The 14,831-nt window shown below is 57.1% G+C and overlaps 2 protein-coding genes across 2 annotated transcripts; both read left to right on the top strand.

The window, feature by feature from the left end:
- The first annotated feature begins 1,052 nt into the window (after nucleotides 1–1,052).
- Nucleotides 1,053–6,416, top strand: MRPL38 (mitochondrial ribosomal protein L38). The gene is made up of 9 exons (XM_048323675.1): nucleotides 1,053–1,156; nucleotides 2,310–2,489; nucleotides 3,042–3,170; nucleotides 3,255–3,463; nucleotides 3,796–3,868; nucleotides 4,536–4,581; nucleotides 4,908–5,066; nucleotides 5,400–5,536; nucleotides 5,829–6,416. The coding sequence occupies exons 1-9, from the start codon at nucleotides 1,090–1,092 to the stop codon at nucleotides 5,963–5,965; spliced, it is 1,137 nt and encodes a 378-aa protein (XP_048179632.1). The 5' UTR covers nucleotides 1,053–1,089; the 3' UTR covers nucleotides 5,966–6,416.
- Nucleotides 6,417–7,812: 1,396 nt separating this feature from the next.
- Nucleotides 7,813–13,800, top strand: TRIM65 (tripartite motif containing 65). The gene is made up of 6 exons (XM_048323674.1): nucleotides 7,813–8,717; nucleotides 9,314–9,409; nucleotides 9,481–9,714; nucleotides 9,974–10,145; nucleotides 10,487–10,567; nucleotides 11,757–13,800. Exons 1-6 carry the CDS (start codon nucleotides 8,271–8,273, stop codon nucleotides 12,284–12,286), a joined length of 1,560 nt encoding a protein of 519 aa, XP_048179631.1. The 5' UTR covers nucleotides 7,813–8,270; the 3' UTR covers nucleotides 12,287–13,800.
- Nucleotides 13,801–14,831: the final 1,031 nt, after the last annotated feature.

The following is a 14,831-nucleotide window of genomic DNA, read 5'->3' as shown; positions in this document are numbered from 1 at the left end:
TAATGGAGGAAGTAGAATGAAGTATGCAGAAGACCTTAAATTAGCGGGCTTTTGGTGTTTTATAGAGTCCGACCTCCTTGGCTTTGCTCTGCAGTGTTGTAGGGCAGCCAGCCCCCTGCCGTGGTGATGCCTGTCCTATCCCACAGCGATCCAGCCTCCCCTGCTGCTCACAGCCACAGGGGAACACAGCTGGCTGGGGCGTGTGCTCGGTGCCACTGCAGCTCAAACACCAGCAAAAGCTGGGCAGTGCCCGCAGCGAGGGTCTGACCGCGGTGCTGGGCAGCAGCAGCAGCTTTAATCCATCCATAGAAGTTGTTTTCCATTGCTTTTGAGAGTAGATGTACTGCCAAACACTCTCCTTCCTTGCTGTCGGTGAGGCTTTTGTGCACTTCTTGTGTCATCGTGCTGCTGCTGCTGGCAATACCGAACGCCACAGCCCGGCGTGATTTGCTGTCTCGGGGGCAGCAGACAGTCCTGCAGCCTCACCCAGCTTCTGGCACCACGATGGTGCCATTTCCACAAGGGCTGAGCCCGTTCTGCTGGCGCCGGAGCAGTCCCAGTGTCCGGCACTGACGCCCGAGAGCGACTCCAGTCCTGGAGCGAGGGTCTGTGACTCTTAAAATAAATGCCACGTTTGGGGAAGGCTTTACAAGGAGCCCGTGTTCCCAGACGGACTGGCAGCATGTGTGGTGAAAGCCACGGTCGGATGGGTCTGCAGGTTCCAAAATAGCAGGCAGGCGATTCCCGGGGATTTGGGGAAAGCAGGAGCTCGAGTACAAACAAGGCAGGAGCAGGGCTGGCTTTGTCCTTTACTCGGCGTTGGTGTGAACTGCCCACGGCATGAAGGAGGTTTGGGACAATTCACTCAGTGGGGCAAGAGCGGGAATGGGGAGATCGGGGCGAGGGAACGGCTGCGGCTATTGGGACGTTTCTAATCAGGCACTACCAGGGGCAGCCCCGCCGCGGGGACAGCCCGAGTCAGGCGCCGCGGGGGCAGCCCCGCGGCGGGCGGGCCTTCCACACCAGGCCTGTGCGGCGCAGAGCCCGTCGCTGTGGCAACGGGGTCCTTCCCTGAGCGCGGCGCACAACATGGCGGCGCCCCTGCTGAGCGCGGCGCTTCGCGGGGCCCGCGGCGGACGGAGCTTCGGCACGGCCGGTGAGAGACGGGAGAACCAGGGGAGCCCTGAAACCCGCCGGGGAAGGAGGGGGGCGAATGGGAGAATGCTCTCGGACGGCTGTGTCCCGAGCTCCAGGCCCTGTCACTGGTGGTGTCCCCCCGGGTTCAGTACTGGGCCCAGGGTTGTTTCATTTATTCATCAATTGGATGAGGGGTCGATGCCTCCTCAGCAAGTTCGCTGATGGCACAAAGCTGGGAGGGATGGCCGATAGCCCAGAGTGCTGTGAGCCCTTCAGAGGGACCCAGACAGGCTGGAAAGAAGGGCAGAGAGGAACTGTCTGAAGTTCAACAAAGGCAAGTGCAGGGTCCTGCACCTGCGCAGGAACAACCCCAGGCACCAGCACAGGCCGGGACTCACGGGCTGGAAAAGCAGCTCTGTGGGGAAGGAGCTGGGGGTCCTGGTGGCCAACGAGCTGTCCGTGACCAGCACTGTGCCCCAGGGGACAAGAAGGTCACTGGTGTCCCGGGGTGCGTCAGGAAGAGCATTTGCAGCAGTTCAGGGAGCGATGCTGCCCCTCTGCTCAGCCCTGGCGAGGCCTCCCCTGGAGCAGCGTCCAGTTCTGGGCTCCTCGGGATGAGAGAGACACGGAGCTCTTGGAGAGGGTCCCATGGAGGGCCACAAAGATGATTTGGGGACTGGAGCATCTCTGTCCTGGGGAAAGGCTGAGGGAGCTGGGGTCAGAGGGGCCCTCGGCCCTGTCTGTCCCTGTCTGCAGGGAGGGGGCAGAGCAGGGACCAGGCTCTGCTCCGTGAGGCCCAGCCATGGCACAAGAGGCCACGGACACAAAGCGATGCCCAGGAAATCCCATCTGGACACGAGGCAGAATTTCTTCCCTGTGCAGTGACCAAGCCCTGAACAGATTCTCCAGAGAGGGTGTGGAGTCTCCCTCACTGGAGATATTCCAGAGCCATCTGGACACAATCATGTTCCATGAGCTCTAGGATGACCCTGCTGGAGCAGCGAGGTGGGACCAGATCACTGAGGTCCCTCCCAGCCTCACCCACCCTGTGACTCCATGACGGTGGTTGTGGGAGGTGGGGATGGTTCCCACCCTGTCCGTGCTCTGCCCATCCCAGGCTCGTTTCTCTCCCTCTGAACCCCGAACCCCTCGGGATCTCTGTTGCCCTCCAGCTGTGCTCTGGAAGAGGGCAGCCCCGCTGGGGCCGATGCCCAACGAGGACCTGGACATCGAGAACTTGGAGGCGCTGGAGAAGTACCGGAGCTTCAGGCGGTACCTGCGGCTGGCAGAGCAGGAGAGCAGGAAACCACACTGGTGGAACACCTACCACAAACACACCAACCCCCCTGCAGGTAGCCAGGGAACATGGGTTTCTCCCCAAACCAGCCTGTGAGGAGCTGGTGAGGTGCTCTGGCACAGGGTCCCATGTACAAGTTGGCAGAGTGCAAATGTCTCCAGGAGGAAGGGGTGGCAGTTTTCCAGAGGGAGGGAGGCTGGCCAGGACCTGCCAAAAGACACAGAGCAAAGAAGTGATTCCTTGGAGCCCCAGTGGTGCCACAGGGAGCAGACAAGGACCCAGAGCTTCAGGCCTGCAGCAGATAACACAGCTGGGCTGCTCAGCGGCTGGAATGGGAGGGCCATGGGGAGGGAGGAGCAGGAGCGTGGAGGTGCAGAGGGGACAGAATCAAGTCCTGATTGTCCTCTCAAGTCTTTTCTAGAGGGAGGTGTCCCTGTCCATGGCAGGGGTTGGAAGTGGATGGTCTTTAAGGTCCTTCCCAACCCAGACCCTTCTGTGATCCTGATCTCTGGAAGTCTGTGTGTCTCAGACGTTTCACAGGGGTTTGTGTTTGGGTGGTTTGAGTGCTCACATGTTTCACCTCCTCTCTTTTCACCCCTCCCTGAAGAGCCCCAGACAGACATCGGCCTGCCACGTGAGAAGCTGTCACGGGCAAAGGAGATCAAGGAGAGAAAGAGGATCCTGAGGGAGAACCGCCGGAATGCTGAGATGGAACGAGCAGCACGGCTCCGGACTGGTCAGTGCCCCAGCACCTCCCTTCCTGCTCCAGCTGCCCCAGCTCTCCAGCAGCTGCCTCTGCATCCTCCCTCTCTCCTTGCAGTGCTCATTCCCCTCGACGACGTCAGGGCTGAGTGGGAGAGGACCAGTGGCCCGTTCCACAAGCAGCGCGTGGCTGAGCACTGCGGGGTGTTCCGGGACCTGTTCAAGGGGGCCACCTTCACCCCCTGGGTTGCCCTGAGGGTGCACTACAGCCAGGAGGACGAGCACCTCGTGCCAGTCTACTATGGGAACATGGTGACTCCGTCAGAGGTGCGTGAGGGGAGCTGGGAACAACCTGGAGCCCCTGGGAAGCCTGGAAGTTTCTGCCAGATGCTTCCAACAGGCATGGCTCATTCCAGGGGGTGCCTTTTACAAGGGCATTTCCTCTGTGCTGAAGGAAACTATTTTATGGATGCAATAGGGACAGAGATTGCAGGTTGTCTGCCAGGAGGCTGATGGTTATTTATGCCCTGGGGCTCTCCAGGTGGATTCCTCAGTGGTCTGGCAGTGCCCAGTCTGTGTTGTGTCTGAGCCTTGCCCAGACACAGTTCATGGAAGCTGTTGTGTGTGTGATTTACATTCTCTTTATGTTGCTCTTTTAGGCTTCCAGTCCCCCTGCAGTGTCATACGAGGCAGACAAAGGTTCCCTCTGGACCTTGTTGCTCACAAATCCAGGTGAGCAGAGAGTTCTTTCAAGGAACACATTTAAACTGGGTTGTTTCACTCAGCTTTTGGTTAACTCCTGATTCTCTTGGCTGCACAGTCAGAGATGATGAAGACTGGAAGTGTTCAAGGCCAGGTTGGAGCAACCTGGTCTAGTGGAAGGTGTCCCAGCCCATGGCGGGCTTTAAGGTCCCTTCCAGTCCAAACCATTCTGCAATTCTGGGATGTCATATCTGCTAGGTACCTATGGAGGAAGGATTGTAGCCTCCCCAAATCTGTAGCAGTTGAGAGAGGGGATGGTGACACAACAGGACCTGTGTCATACTGTAGAGGAAACAATTCTGACTCCCATCTTTTGTTCACCTCCAAACTCCTCTCCCTGGGCAATCTGCCTGGAAGGCAGCTTTGCTGACATTGTTCATCCTGAGAAACCAAGGCACAATGAGGCATGCAGCTGCCCAAAAAGATTTCAAGAATCCTGGAATTAGATCTGCAGAGTGCTTCGCTCCTCTTTTTAAACTCAGTCCTATAGGAATGAGTTCCTTTTCCACTAGGGAAGGAATGCTGGGAGGTCTTGAGCTGCTCCCTCTGGTCAAAGCAGGTTTGGGCCTTCTGACTTTGGGGTCAATGGTGGCACCAGGGTGTCCCTAAGTCACCTTTCTGTGTTGTGTGTTGGCAGATGGACATTTGAGGGATGCAGACTCGGAGTACCTCCACTGGCTGGTGTGAGTACATCAGAGCCACGTGCTCTGTGCTTGTGGAGTGGGCAGAAACTCCTCCAGCAGCTCAGAACCAGTGGCTTTCCCTGGTGGTCCTGCCATCAGCTCCTTTAGCCCCATGTTCTGGCTCCTGCTAAAGGTGCAGGAGTTCCAGATGTTGCTGCTGTTTGGCATTCCAGTCACTGGGTGGGATTTTTCCTCTGATGAAAGCAATCTCTGCTATCTGTTCCCTTATCAAATGGGGCAGAAATCACATCACAGCATGGCAGAGTGATTTGCAGTCCTGCATGAATCTGCTGGAGGGAAATAAGTGTAAATGTGTTTGTGTTCAGGACCAACATCCCAGGCAGTGACATCAAGTCTGGTAAGGAGATGTGCCATTACCTGCCCCCCTTCCCTGCCATGGGGACGGGCTACCACCGCTTCATCTTCCTGCTCTTCAAGCAACGCGGTCCCATCGACTTCAGCCAGGACGCTCGGCCGACGCCATGGTAATTCCTCTGCTCACGTGCTGGGCTTGGCTGCTGCTGCTTCTGGGGTTCATGTGCCTGTCTCTGCAGTAGGGGAGCAGCTCCTGTCACTCTCTAGGGTTCTCCAGGGTTGCTTTGAGTTTGTGTGTCCTCTGCAGCCACAATCCCAGCACTGCAGAGTCCTGTTGCTACAGAACAGGCTGTTAGAGTGGTTTGTCGTGCACAGAGCTGGAGACACTGGGAGATTTCCTTTTAGTGGCTTCCTTTTCCACCTCTTTCATATGCTCTGGGGTGATATGGAGCAGGGTACTGCTGCAAGGAGAGGTTCACCTGGTGCTTGTGTCTTGTTTCCAGCTACAGCCTGAAGATGAGAACCTTTAGAACATTTGACTTCTACAGAAAGCATGAGGATGCCATGACCCCGGCAGGGCTGGCATTTTTCCAGTGTCAGTGGGACAGCTCTGTCACTTCCACCTTCCATCAGCTGCTCAGTAAGGAATGGGGATGCTGGAGGAGGGGGTCTGTGGGTGGGACATGGCCCTGGGGCTGCAGGGCTCTCACTTGGTCTTGGCACTTGTCCAGGATCAGCACAGAATAAGCCCACCTGAGCCATCCTCCTCCAAGCTAATGGCAGCCTGAGGGACCAACCCCTAAAAGGCTGTTTGGATGAGGATTTTAAAATAACTCCACTGGTGTGTTTGAGCAGCCCTGGATCTGTGTGGGTGAAGGGGGCTGTGGGGTTCAGATGTGAGCCCTCCTGCTGACCCTGTCACCCCTTTGCAGACATGAGGGAGCCGGTGTTCGAGTTTGTGCGGCCGCCCCCGTACCACCCTCCCCAGGTGAAGTTCCCTCGCCACCAGCCCCTGAGGTACCTGGACAGGTACCGAGACACACAGGAGCCCACCTATGGCATTTACTAGGAGCTGGCCCCCTCTGGTCCGTGGGATGCTGGCTCCTGGATTTCCTGCACTCCCCTCAGTGCCTCAGGAGGGAAATGACAAAGTCTCAGCCCCTCAGCTCCCAGTTCCCCTGTGCTGGGAGCCGGCATTGGGTGCTCATAGGGCTGGCAGCTGCGTGGTCAAGAGGCTGCTTAACGAGAATGTTCAGAGTGAATCCATGGCCAGGGTGAAACCCTGCTCCTGATTCTGCAGCAGAGCTGAGCAGTGGCTGGCAGGTTGCATCTCCCCAGAGATGCCCTGCCTTGCTTCCCTGCAGGGATCACAGTTCTCCTTTTGCCTGTTTATGGAACAAACAGAGCCAGGCCAGCCTGGATTTCCTCCTCTCACAATGCTGCGGTTCAGGACTGTGTCAGATTTTATTTGTGCAGTCCTCCTGGAGAGATGAGTCTGATTAAACACTCTATGAGCAGTGCTGGCATATGTGTCTTTATTGGAAAGAGCCTGTTACCCTGGCCAGCTGGCACAGAGCTGGGGAGCTCAGCAGGATGCAGGGGAGTTGAGCAGCCCTTCCCCTGGCCGGAGTCACTTCCCTTCTGGGATGTTGTACTTCGGGAAGAGTGTGGCTGCACAGGTGGTAAACCTGCACAAAGTCGGTGTTTGTGGAGGTGGCTTCAGCTGCCCAAGCACACAGACCTCAGCCTCCTTCCCCTCTCTCCCTGGACAGGACATGCCTGGTGTGGGCAGGTGGAGCAGAAGCAGAGCTGCTGCTGGTGGTGGCCTGGCACTGCTGCTGCCGATCCTGTTCCCAGGCCTTGGAGAGCCTCTGCTCTCTGCTGTGCTCCACTGTGCATCCCCTGTTCGCATGAACCCCCAAATACCAACACGTTCTGCTGCTACAGCTGCCTCTGCCCAGCTCTGGTTCCCAGTGACTTTCCTTCTGTCAGGAAATTGGAGCCTTCAGCAAACAGCTGAGATTGGGCTGAAGTGCCCCCGTGCTGCCTATATAGGCTCAGGGTTGATACCAGTTACCCCAGAGCTCCTTGAACACCCCTCCCATCCTGAAGGGTTCTGGGGTCTGGTTTAAGCTGGGATGAGTGCACTGGGGAGGTGCCCACGGTGGGGGCACAGGTTCCAGGCAGATACACAGGTCATGTTATGCCTCTCTGGGCTTTAAATATTTGGTCAGAATTGACAGATTGAGCCCAAAGGAATGTTTGGGGGCTGAAGCTCTGCTGGGACATGCAGGGAGTTGTGACATATCCTAAGTCCTCTCCTGTGGTTGGGGGCGTGGCTCTGAGCCTGCCTGTGGTACAGAAGCTGGTATGGATGATCCAGCAGAGACCTGCTCCCTGCTTGCCCTCACCTGTGCAGGTGAAAGGGAAGCTGCTCACGAGGGGAGGCTGCAGAGCTGCTGCAAAACGAGGCCATCCCGGCAGCGTCAGCAGCCTGGGAATGTGCGCAAGAGATAGCACGGGGGCCTGGTACAGAGATAAGGCTTGGGCTGGGAAAACTGGAACTGAACTGTGTGACAAGGAGGTGAAGGTTTGCAGTGCACAGGCACCACACTGGCCTCCGGGCAGGAGACTCCACCTGCCACCTGAGCAGGGACAGGTGGCCCAGGCGGCATCTTTATTGCGTTTCAGGCTGCTGATGTGCACAGGTGTTGCAAGGAAGTTCGTAGGAAAAGGCGTGGTGGGTGTGCATGAGGACATGGCAAACAGCAGGAGCTGTGCTTTAAAAGATGCAAGGGAAGAACAGGGCTGGTGCTGGTGTGTGTCACAGCCTTGCCGCTGCACGGGGAGGTGACACGTGGCTGCAGCAGCAGTGGGTGCCTCTCTCTGTTGGTTCCCAGGCAGGAGCTCTGTACTGAGGTCTCTGTGGCAGGGGGGACTGCCCAGCCCTCAGGGACCCAGCCCTGGCAGAGCTGAGGATGCCTGGAAGTTCCCTCAAAGGGCAATGGATAAAGGAATGAAAATCCAATTGCACATCGGTATACACATGTGTTCATGGAAATACACATTGACCCCTGTCAGCCCCCTGCGCGTCTCCGTGCTGTCACTGCAGCATTCCATCCTCTCCGGAGTCTCCCACTGCGCTTCACAGCCCTCCCTCTCCACGGGGGAACAGCTCCAACCCTCCCTGTCGTCTCGTCTCCCCAGCGTGTGGCACAGCCAGCGTGACGAGGGGGCAGCCACCGGGTGTCACTTTAAGAGCGCGTCTGCTCGGGAGCCCTGCCCCGCCTCTGGGCTCAGCGTCACCCCCTCTCCATCTGCGCGCAGGAGTTTCTATTTCCCCGGCTTCTCGCCCGGATCCCGGCACAGGCAGGATGGCATCACCCATCTCGCAGAAGCTGGAGGAGAAGCTGGTGTGCTCCATCTGCCTGGAGCTGTTCAGGGTGCCCGTCACCTTGCCCTGCGGCCACAACTTCTGCAAGCGCTGCATCGGCGACCACTGGGACAAGCAAAAGCAGGCGCCCGCCGGCAGCGAGGCGAGCTACACCTGCCCCGAGTGCCGCAGGGGCTTCAAGCAGTGCCCGGAGCTGGAGAAGAATGTCACCCTGTACAGCGTGGTGGAGCTGGCACGGGACGCTGACGCGCGGGGCTCGGCCACGGGCCGGTGCGAGGTGGCCCCCGGCGAGCTGTGCCCGCAGCACGGGCGCCCGCTGGAGCTGTACTGCCAGGACGAGCGGCGCTGCATCTGCTGCGTCTGCACCGTGCGGGACTGCCAGCGGCACCGGCGGGTGCTCTTCGAGGAGGAACGAGCCAAAAAGCAGGTGGGTGACAGGGCTGGGGCCATGGGACAACAGGGGGTGTTGTGACAACTCAGGCGCAGCGCGACATCGACTTCCACCGCGCCGGGTCCTGCTGCAGGGATGCGATGTCCCTCTGTGTGCCAGAGTGCCCGCCCTCAGCTGGACATGGGGTTGGCCAGGGAAATGCCACCAGTGCCCGGCTGCTCCTTGAGAAACCAGGTGTTGTCAGCAGCAGCAGCAAGCTGGATAAATCCAGCAGCACGGGATGAACGGTGCCGTCTGTGTTTGTGACCCTCTGATCTAGAGGAAACAGCTAAAAAAGGGGTGAAAGACAGCACGAAAAAATCACTTCTTTGTTACCCTGAAACAGAGTCCCCTTCCCGAGCCACTTCCTTCCCCATTAGCCTCGTCCTGCAGCCCTGAGAGAGTCCTGGCGGCGGAGTGGGCAGCAGTGGGCTGTTCCACAGGATGCGCAACTGGACGCGACTGGGAGAAATGACTGGATGTGACACTCAGTGCTCTGATCTAGTTGAGGGTGTTCAGTCAAAGGTTGAACTCGATGGTCTTGGAGGTCTTTTCCAACTATAATGATTCTATGTTGGTGCCTCTCTTCACAGACCCTTTTGAAAGTATCCCTGGAAAAAGCCCAGGAGGAATCGGAGAGGATTGAGCTGACAATGAAGGAGCTGGAGGTGCAAACACAGAGCATCAAGGTAATGTTGCAGCCTCCCTGTGCTGGCCTGTGGGTGGGGGCACACTGGTTCTCATGGCTCTTCCTGCCCAGGACTCCTCCGAGGAACTCAAAGCTGGGATTCAGAGCAAATTCACCCACCTGAGGAAAGCTCTGGAGGATTTCCAGTGTCGGACAGTGGCCAGTATTGAGCAGGAGCAGGTGGTGGCACTGGAGCATGTGGAGAGGAACTGGAACCTCCTGAAGGACCGCCTGGATGTCCTTGGCCAGCACAGGGAGAGGGTTCAGAGCCTGCTGGCCTGCCCTGACCACAGGACCTTCCTCCAGGTATCACTCTGGCACTGAGTCCTTCCCTTTCCTTGGGCCTGCACCCTTTTGATGACAGCAGAATCATGTTCAACCCCTTTCCCACTGGGAATGCATCCTCAGTTTGGCTCAGAGATGTGATGGGGCTGTGGAGAGGAGCTGTTTTTTGGGAGTCCCTGAAGAGTTGTGTGGGTGATGCTGGGATGCCCCTGTTGCCCTATAGGGAGACATGCACAGTCCTGTCCAGACTGGTGCATGGTGTCCGTGCGTCTGTCCGCAGGAGTTCCCCCTGCTCCCACCTCTGGAGAGCCCAGAGGCACTGGTGCCTGTGCAGTTTGATGTAGCTGCTGTGGTCAAGCCCATCTCTGAGATCCTCACCGACCTCTCCAGGCTCCTGCTGGAGGCCTCGCCTGGCTCTGTGGTCCCCAAGGTCCCCGACCCTGCTGGCCAAGGTAACCCTCCTGCTCTCAGGGGTACTTTGAAGGGTTCTGAGTCAGCCTGAAGCAGAGCCTGGCCTGTGTCACTGCTGGGGACACAGCTGCTGGGCACAGGGGGTTGGAATGGGGACGCACATTTAATGCTCAGCAGATGGAGTGGGATGAGCCCATAGGTGGCTTTCCTGTGGCCCCTCCTTGCTGGAAATGCTGAACCATGGTGGCACGTGCCTGCTCCCAGGTTTGGATACAATGGAGTTCCTCCTCCTCCTCCTCCTTCTCCTCTTCTTCCCGTGAAGCCAGGAAGAAAAATGGTTTTGGGTGGCATTACTCAAAATGCCCATTCCCATCCTCCACAGGCCCAGGGCATCCCCAGGAGCTGGCGGTGAAGGTTGTGGCCCCTCTCCCCAGGTGCCAGCTCCGAGCTGAGCTTCTGAAGGGTAAGGAGCACAGGGGGGCCTGGTGGGAGAAGCACCTCACTGGGGTCCCCAGCAGGAAGAGATGTCACCAAGCTGGGCTCCTTCCTGGGAGGAGGGTGGTCGTGGCTGCAGGGACAGGGGCTCCTTCCCTGGTTCTTCCAGCGTGTCTCTCTAAATGCAGAGAAGGGTGGTGTAGGGACAGGGTGGATGGGCTGGGATGGGAAAGGACTCATTAAGGGGATTAGCAGCACCAGGAAGTGCTTTCCCATGGAAACTGAGGTTGTCTGGTATTGGATCAGTCACTGCCCTGCATGGCATAGCCCCAGTCCAGAGCCCTGCCTGCAGTCATTGCTCTCTGTCCAGGGACATGACCTCAGCATTCCTAGCTACAGTCCTTCATGTCCCCTTTCCTCCCCAGGCCCATCCCTCTCCAGTTCTTAGGAATTTCCTCTGTGCTCCTCTTCCTATCTCCTCACTGTTGGGAAGAGGGCTGGGTAATGTTCAGGCCGTGTTGGTCGTGTCACTCTTGCCAAGGAGGCAATCTCTGCCTATGGGACCTGTAGGAATTCCTTCCATCAGGCCCCACAGAACATTCTTAGGGTTATTAATAGGAAGCCCCTGTTATTTATGGGCAGCAGGCAGGAGCCCAGCCAGCTGCCAGGCCCAGGTGTTGGGGGAGGAAGGTGGGGTGCTGGTGGCCAGTGAATGCCCACAGCAGGAGCTATCACAGCCCATGCAGAGGAGAGTAACTCCCTGTAATACCATATTTGCTCACTTAACACTTGGTTTTCTCCTGCTCTCCCCATCCACACTGGTGTTTTTGCTCTTAAAACCAAGCACATCCCTCTCAAAATGGCCACAGAACCACTGTGGTCACAGTGGCCACTTGCTGATTGTTAGCTGGGTTGTGCAAGGACTCTGCAAAGTGACCACTGGCCACTGTGGTCACAGTGGCCACTTGCTGATTGTTAGCTGGGTTGTGCAAGGACTGTGCAAAGCATCGTGTCTCAGTGCCTCAACAGCTATTTCCGGGCTTTTCCATTCCCTCTAGGGCAGGTGTTGCATCCTCCCTACTCCCCTTCCCCTCCAAACAGCCTGTTCCCTCCTACTTCGGGAGCCAGCCCTACAGAATTTAAACCCCATCGTTGCTGGGGGAGTGCAAAGGTCTGATGAAGTATTTCAGCCCCATCCATGTCCTTGTTCTTCCCAGACCACCGCAACCTGACCTTTGATCCCAAGACAGCCAACAAGTACCTGGAGCTGTCGAAAGGTGCCCGGAAAGCCAAGCACAGCCCCAGCCCCGTCCCTGGGCTGGAGCAGGGCCCCCGCTTCGAGCCCTGGCAGGTGCTGTGCACGCAGAGCTACGGCCCCGGCCACCACTACTGGGAGGTGAAGATCTCCAGCCACTCCATCATCCTGGGGGTCACCTACCGAGGGCTCCCCCGGGAGCAGCAGCAGGGCCACAGGTTCAACATCGGGCTGGATGGGGGCTCGTGGGGGCTGCAGGTGAGGGAGGATTGTTACCTGGCCTGGCACAAGGGCCGGGCTGAGAAAATCCAGGAGCAGCTCTATAAGAACCTGGGGGTCAGCCTGGATTATGACAAGGGGCTCCTCTCCTTCTATGGCCTCGGGGAGAGGACACAGCTCATCCACTCCTTCCACAGTGTCTTCACTGAGCCGCTGTACCCCGTGTTTTGGCTGTGTGAGGGGCGAGTGGTGACGCTGTGCCAGAGGGACTGAGCCAGAGCCAGGCTGGCAAGTGCCAGGCTGGTGCCATAGTGGAGCTGCAGCTGAGGCTGTCGTGGTACAGTGGGACCTCAGTGCTGAGGCAGGTGTGGGGTGCAGTGTTTTAACGAGTTGATGAGGACAGATATGCAAATGAACCCGTTTGATTTGCATATGCAAATATCACAATAGTGACACACAGCAGGGCGGCAGGGCTGGAGCTCACTGTGGAGGCATATGTGGGCCCTGCCCCTGCAGACTGAGCGAGGGAAGGGGTGATAAGAGGGGTGAAAATATCAGGTTTTCCTCTTTCTCCTATCCTTGCCAAACCTCCCAAACCTTGGAGAAGGTTTGGGATAAGGGGGATCCCGGAGGGAGGTGTTGCTGCCACAGGATGCTCTGAAGCAATTTGGAGGGATCCCTGTGCTCCCACTGCCTTACACGCAGGCAGGTCCTGCTCCCCCAGCCCCTCTTGGTCCCCTCTTGCCACTCTCAGGCATGGCAGAGCAACTTCTCAGGGTTCTATGCTGCAGCTCTTTGTACAATGCTGCTTTTCCCAATAAAGCTCTACTTTCCAACTGGCTTAACCTTGCTTCTGGTGGGAAATGTGGGACCAAGCAGCAGTGGGGGCGAGGGGGAGCTGGGTACCCCTGCTCTCACACCCATTCCTGCAGGGCCCCATCCTGCCCTTCTGTGTCCCTGTGGGGCCTGTGACCAACCTTGGAGTGAGCAGCTGCCAGGGACTGCAATAGTTCATGCCTCAAACATTGATATAAAGTTTTGCTCGTTATAACAAAAACTGTATAAAGAAGCTACCACCAAAGAAGCCTCCCTGAAGATACCTGGCTGGGACTTTGGACTGTAAGTGAAGCTGCCTAGATGTTCAATTATCTCAGGCTTAGGGAAAAACAAACGAGGCTGAGGGAGAAGAATGCATCCACAAGAAAGCCAAACCCAGCAGCTGTGGGTCACCCAGCTGAGAGTCACCTCTGGCTGGATTTGGGCTGGGGGAGACCACAGCCCACAGAAGCCAGGTTCACACCTAAACGAGGTGGGGGAAGGAGGTTTCAGGTGTAACCTCTGGTCAGAGGCACTGAACACCCATCCTCCTTTACACAAACTGGCCCAGCTGTGGAACCCCCAACCCCACAGGCCACATCCATGGGACATTCACATGACAGGCAGCCAAGGGGGTGTCATAATCCATCAAAGACCCCCCCAAAGTGCCCCCCCAGAGTCATTCCTGGAGCCTGGACTGCATGTGATGCAACAAACCCAGAGTCTGTTTTAAGAGACAATGGCAAACTCCCCCTACCAGGGAGGTGCCTGGGTTTTCCTACCTGGCCTGAGCTATATTAACCCATCAGATTCTGTGCTTTTTGGGGGAGGGGAATCATCACCACCAAGAAGACCAGCTGGAGAGGATCAACAGAGCATTGTTGGGATCCACAGATGGTGATATTTTCCTTATTCTATCTCTGTCACTCTCTTTCTGTCCCCCCCACCTATTTTCTATTTCTTTCTCTCTCTCTCTCTCTCATACTTACTATCAAATAAAACCCATATTGTCACTGGCATATGGTCTCGTTTGCACCTTCATTTGGGCAGAGGCATTTCTAAGAGCTTTAATAACCAGATCATGGCACCAGCTGGCAGCAGAGCCAGAAGGTGCTTTATTTACCATAGCACTGTGATAAAGAAACCTGGTTTCCTGCTGCTCTGCTCTGAGGTTGATTTGGCACAGAAGAAAATCTAAAGTTTTCATTGATGTTTTTCCAAGGCCGAGACCACAGGTCCAATGTTTCCTCCTGCTCCCGTGGGAATGCTGGTGAGGATTAACAGGATGAAACTGGGCGCTGCATTCAAAGGTGCTGGGGACATGAATGCCTGGGGGATGAATCACATCATTTTTTCCTTTGGGGACAAAAAGCTTAAAAGGATCAATCCCCTTCTTCAAGAACAGATGTGATTTGTTTTGTGCTTCCTCCTTCACTCGACACCTCCCCACTCCTCCCAGCCCTGTCCTTGGGTGAGGCCTTGGGCCAGCGTGCACCTGGGACCTTATCCAAGTCAAAAAATTGTCTGTGTATCCTGCACAGAAGGGGTCCAGAGATCTCATATTTATGGGGCAGATCTTCACTCTAAAAGCACTTCAGGGTCTCCCGTCCCTCTCTGGTGCCTGCCAGCTCCTGCCAGACCCCAGAGGAAAAGGGGACAGTGACTGAGCCGGGATGTGGGCACTGCAGCCCTTTTTGGCCATGGGGAGGGCTGATGTGGGTCCATGGACACAAGGGCTGGCAGGAGAGCACCTGCACCTATGGACTGGGGGGACTCAGGACCTTCCATGTGGCCCCAGGGTGGGGAGCAGCTCCTGGGGAGCAGTGGAATAGCAGCAGGTCCTGAGGGGGGGGGGGGTGGGAAAGGAATGCTCAAGGGGAGCAGCAGACCCTTGGGAGGGGGATTGGAATGGGCTGGTGACAGCTTCCCGAGATGGGAGATTTGAGGAGGGTCAGCAGCTTCCCTTGGGAGCAGAAGAACGCTGGGGAGGGTCCAGATCCTT

This window comes from Corvus hawaiiensis, chromosome 19 (assembly GCF_020740725.1).
Source record: "Corvus hawaiiensis isolate bCorHaw1 chromosome 19, bCorHaw1.pri.cur, whole genome shotgun sequence".
Taxonomy (NCBI): Eukaryota; Metazoa; Chordata; class Aves; order Passeriformes; family Corvidae; genus Corvus; species Corvus hawaiiensis.
Note: the sequence above shows the minus strand (reverse complement) of the source record. Positions and strands in the feature narration are given on the sequence as shown.

Coding starts and splice junctions, on each gene's coding strand:
- MRPL38 (XM_048323675.1), top strand. CDS start 1,090: ATGGCGGCGCCCCTGCTGAGCGCGGCGCTTCGCGGGGCCCGCGGCGGA. Junction 1,157..2,309: donor ACGGAGCTTCGGCACGGCCG/GTGAGAGACGGG, acceptor GTTGCCCTCCAG/CTGTGCTCTGGAAGAGGGCA. Junction 3,464..3,795: donor ACATGGTGACTCCGTCAGAG/GTGCGTGAGGGG, acceptor TTGCTCTTTTAG/GCTTCCAGTCCCCCTGCAGT.
- TRIM65 (XM_048323674.1), top strand. CDS start 8,271: ATGGCATCACCCATCTCGCAGAAGCTGGAGGAGAAGCTGGTGTGCTCC. Junction 9,410..9,480: donor TGCAAACACAGAGCATCAAG/GTAATGTTGCAG, acceptor CTTCCTGCCCAG/GACTCCTCCGAGGAACTCAA. Junction 9,715..9,973: donor ACCACAGGACCTTCCTCCAG/GTATCACTCTGG, acceptor GTCTGTCCGCAG/GAGTTCCCCCTGCTCCCACC.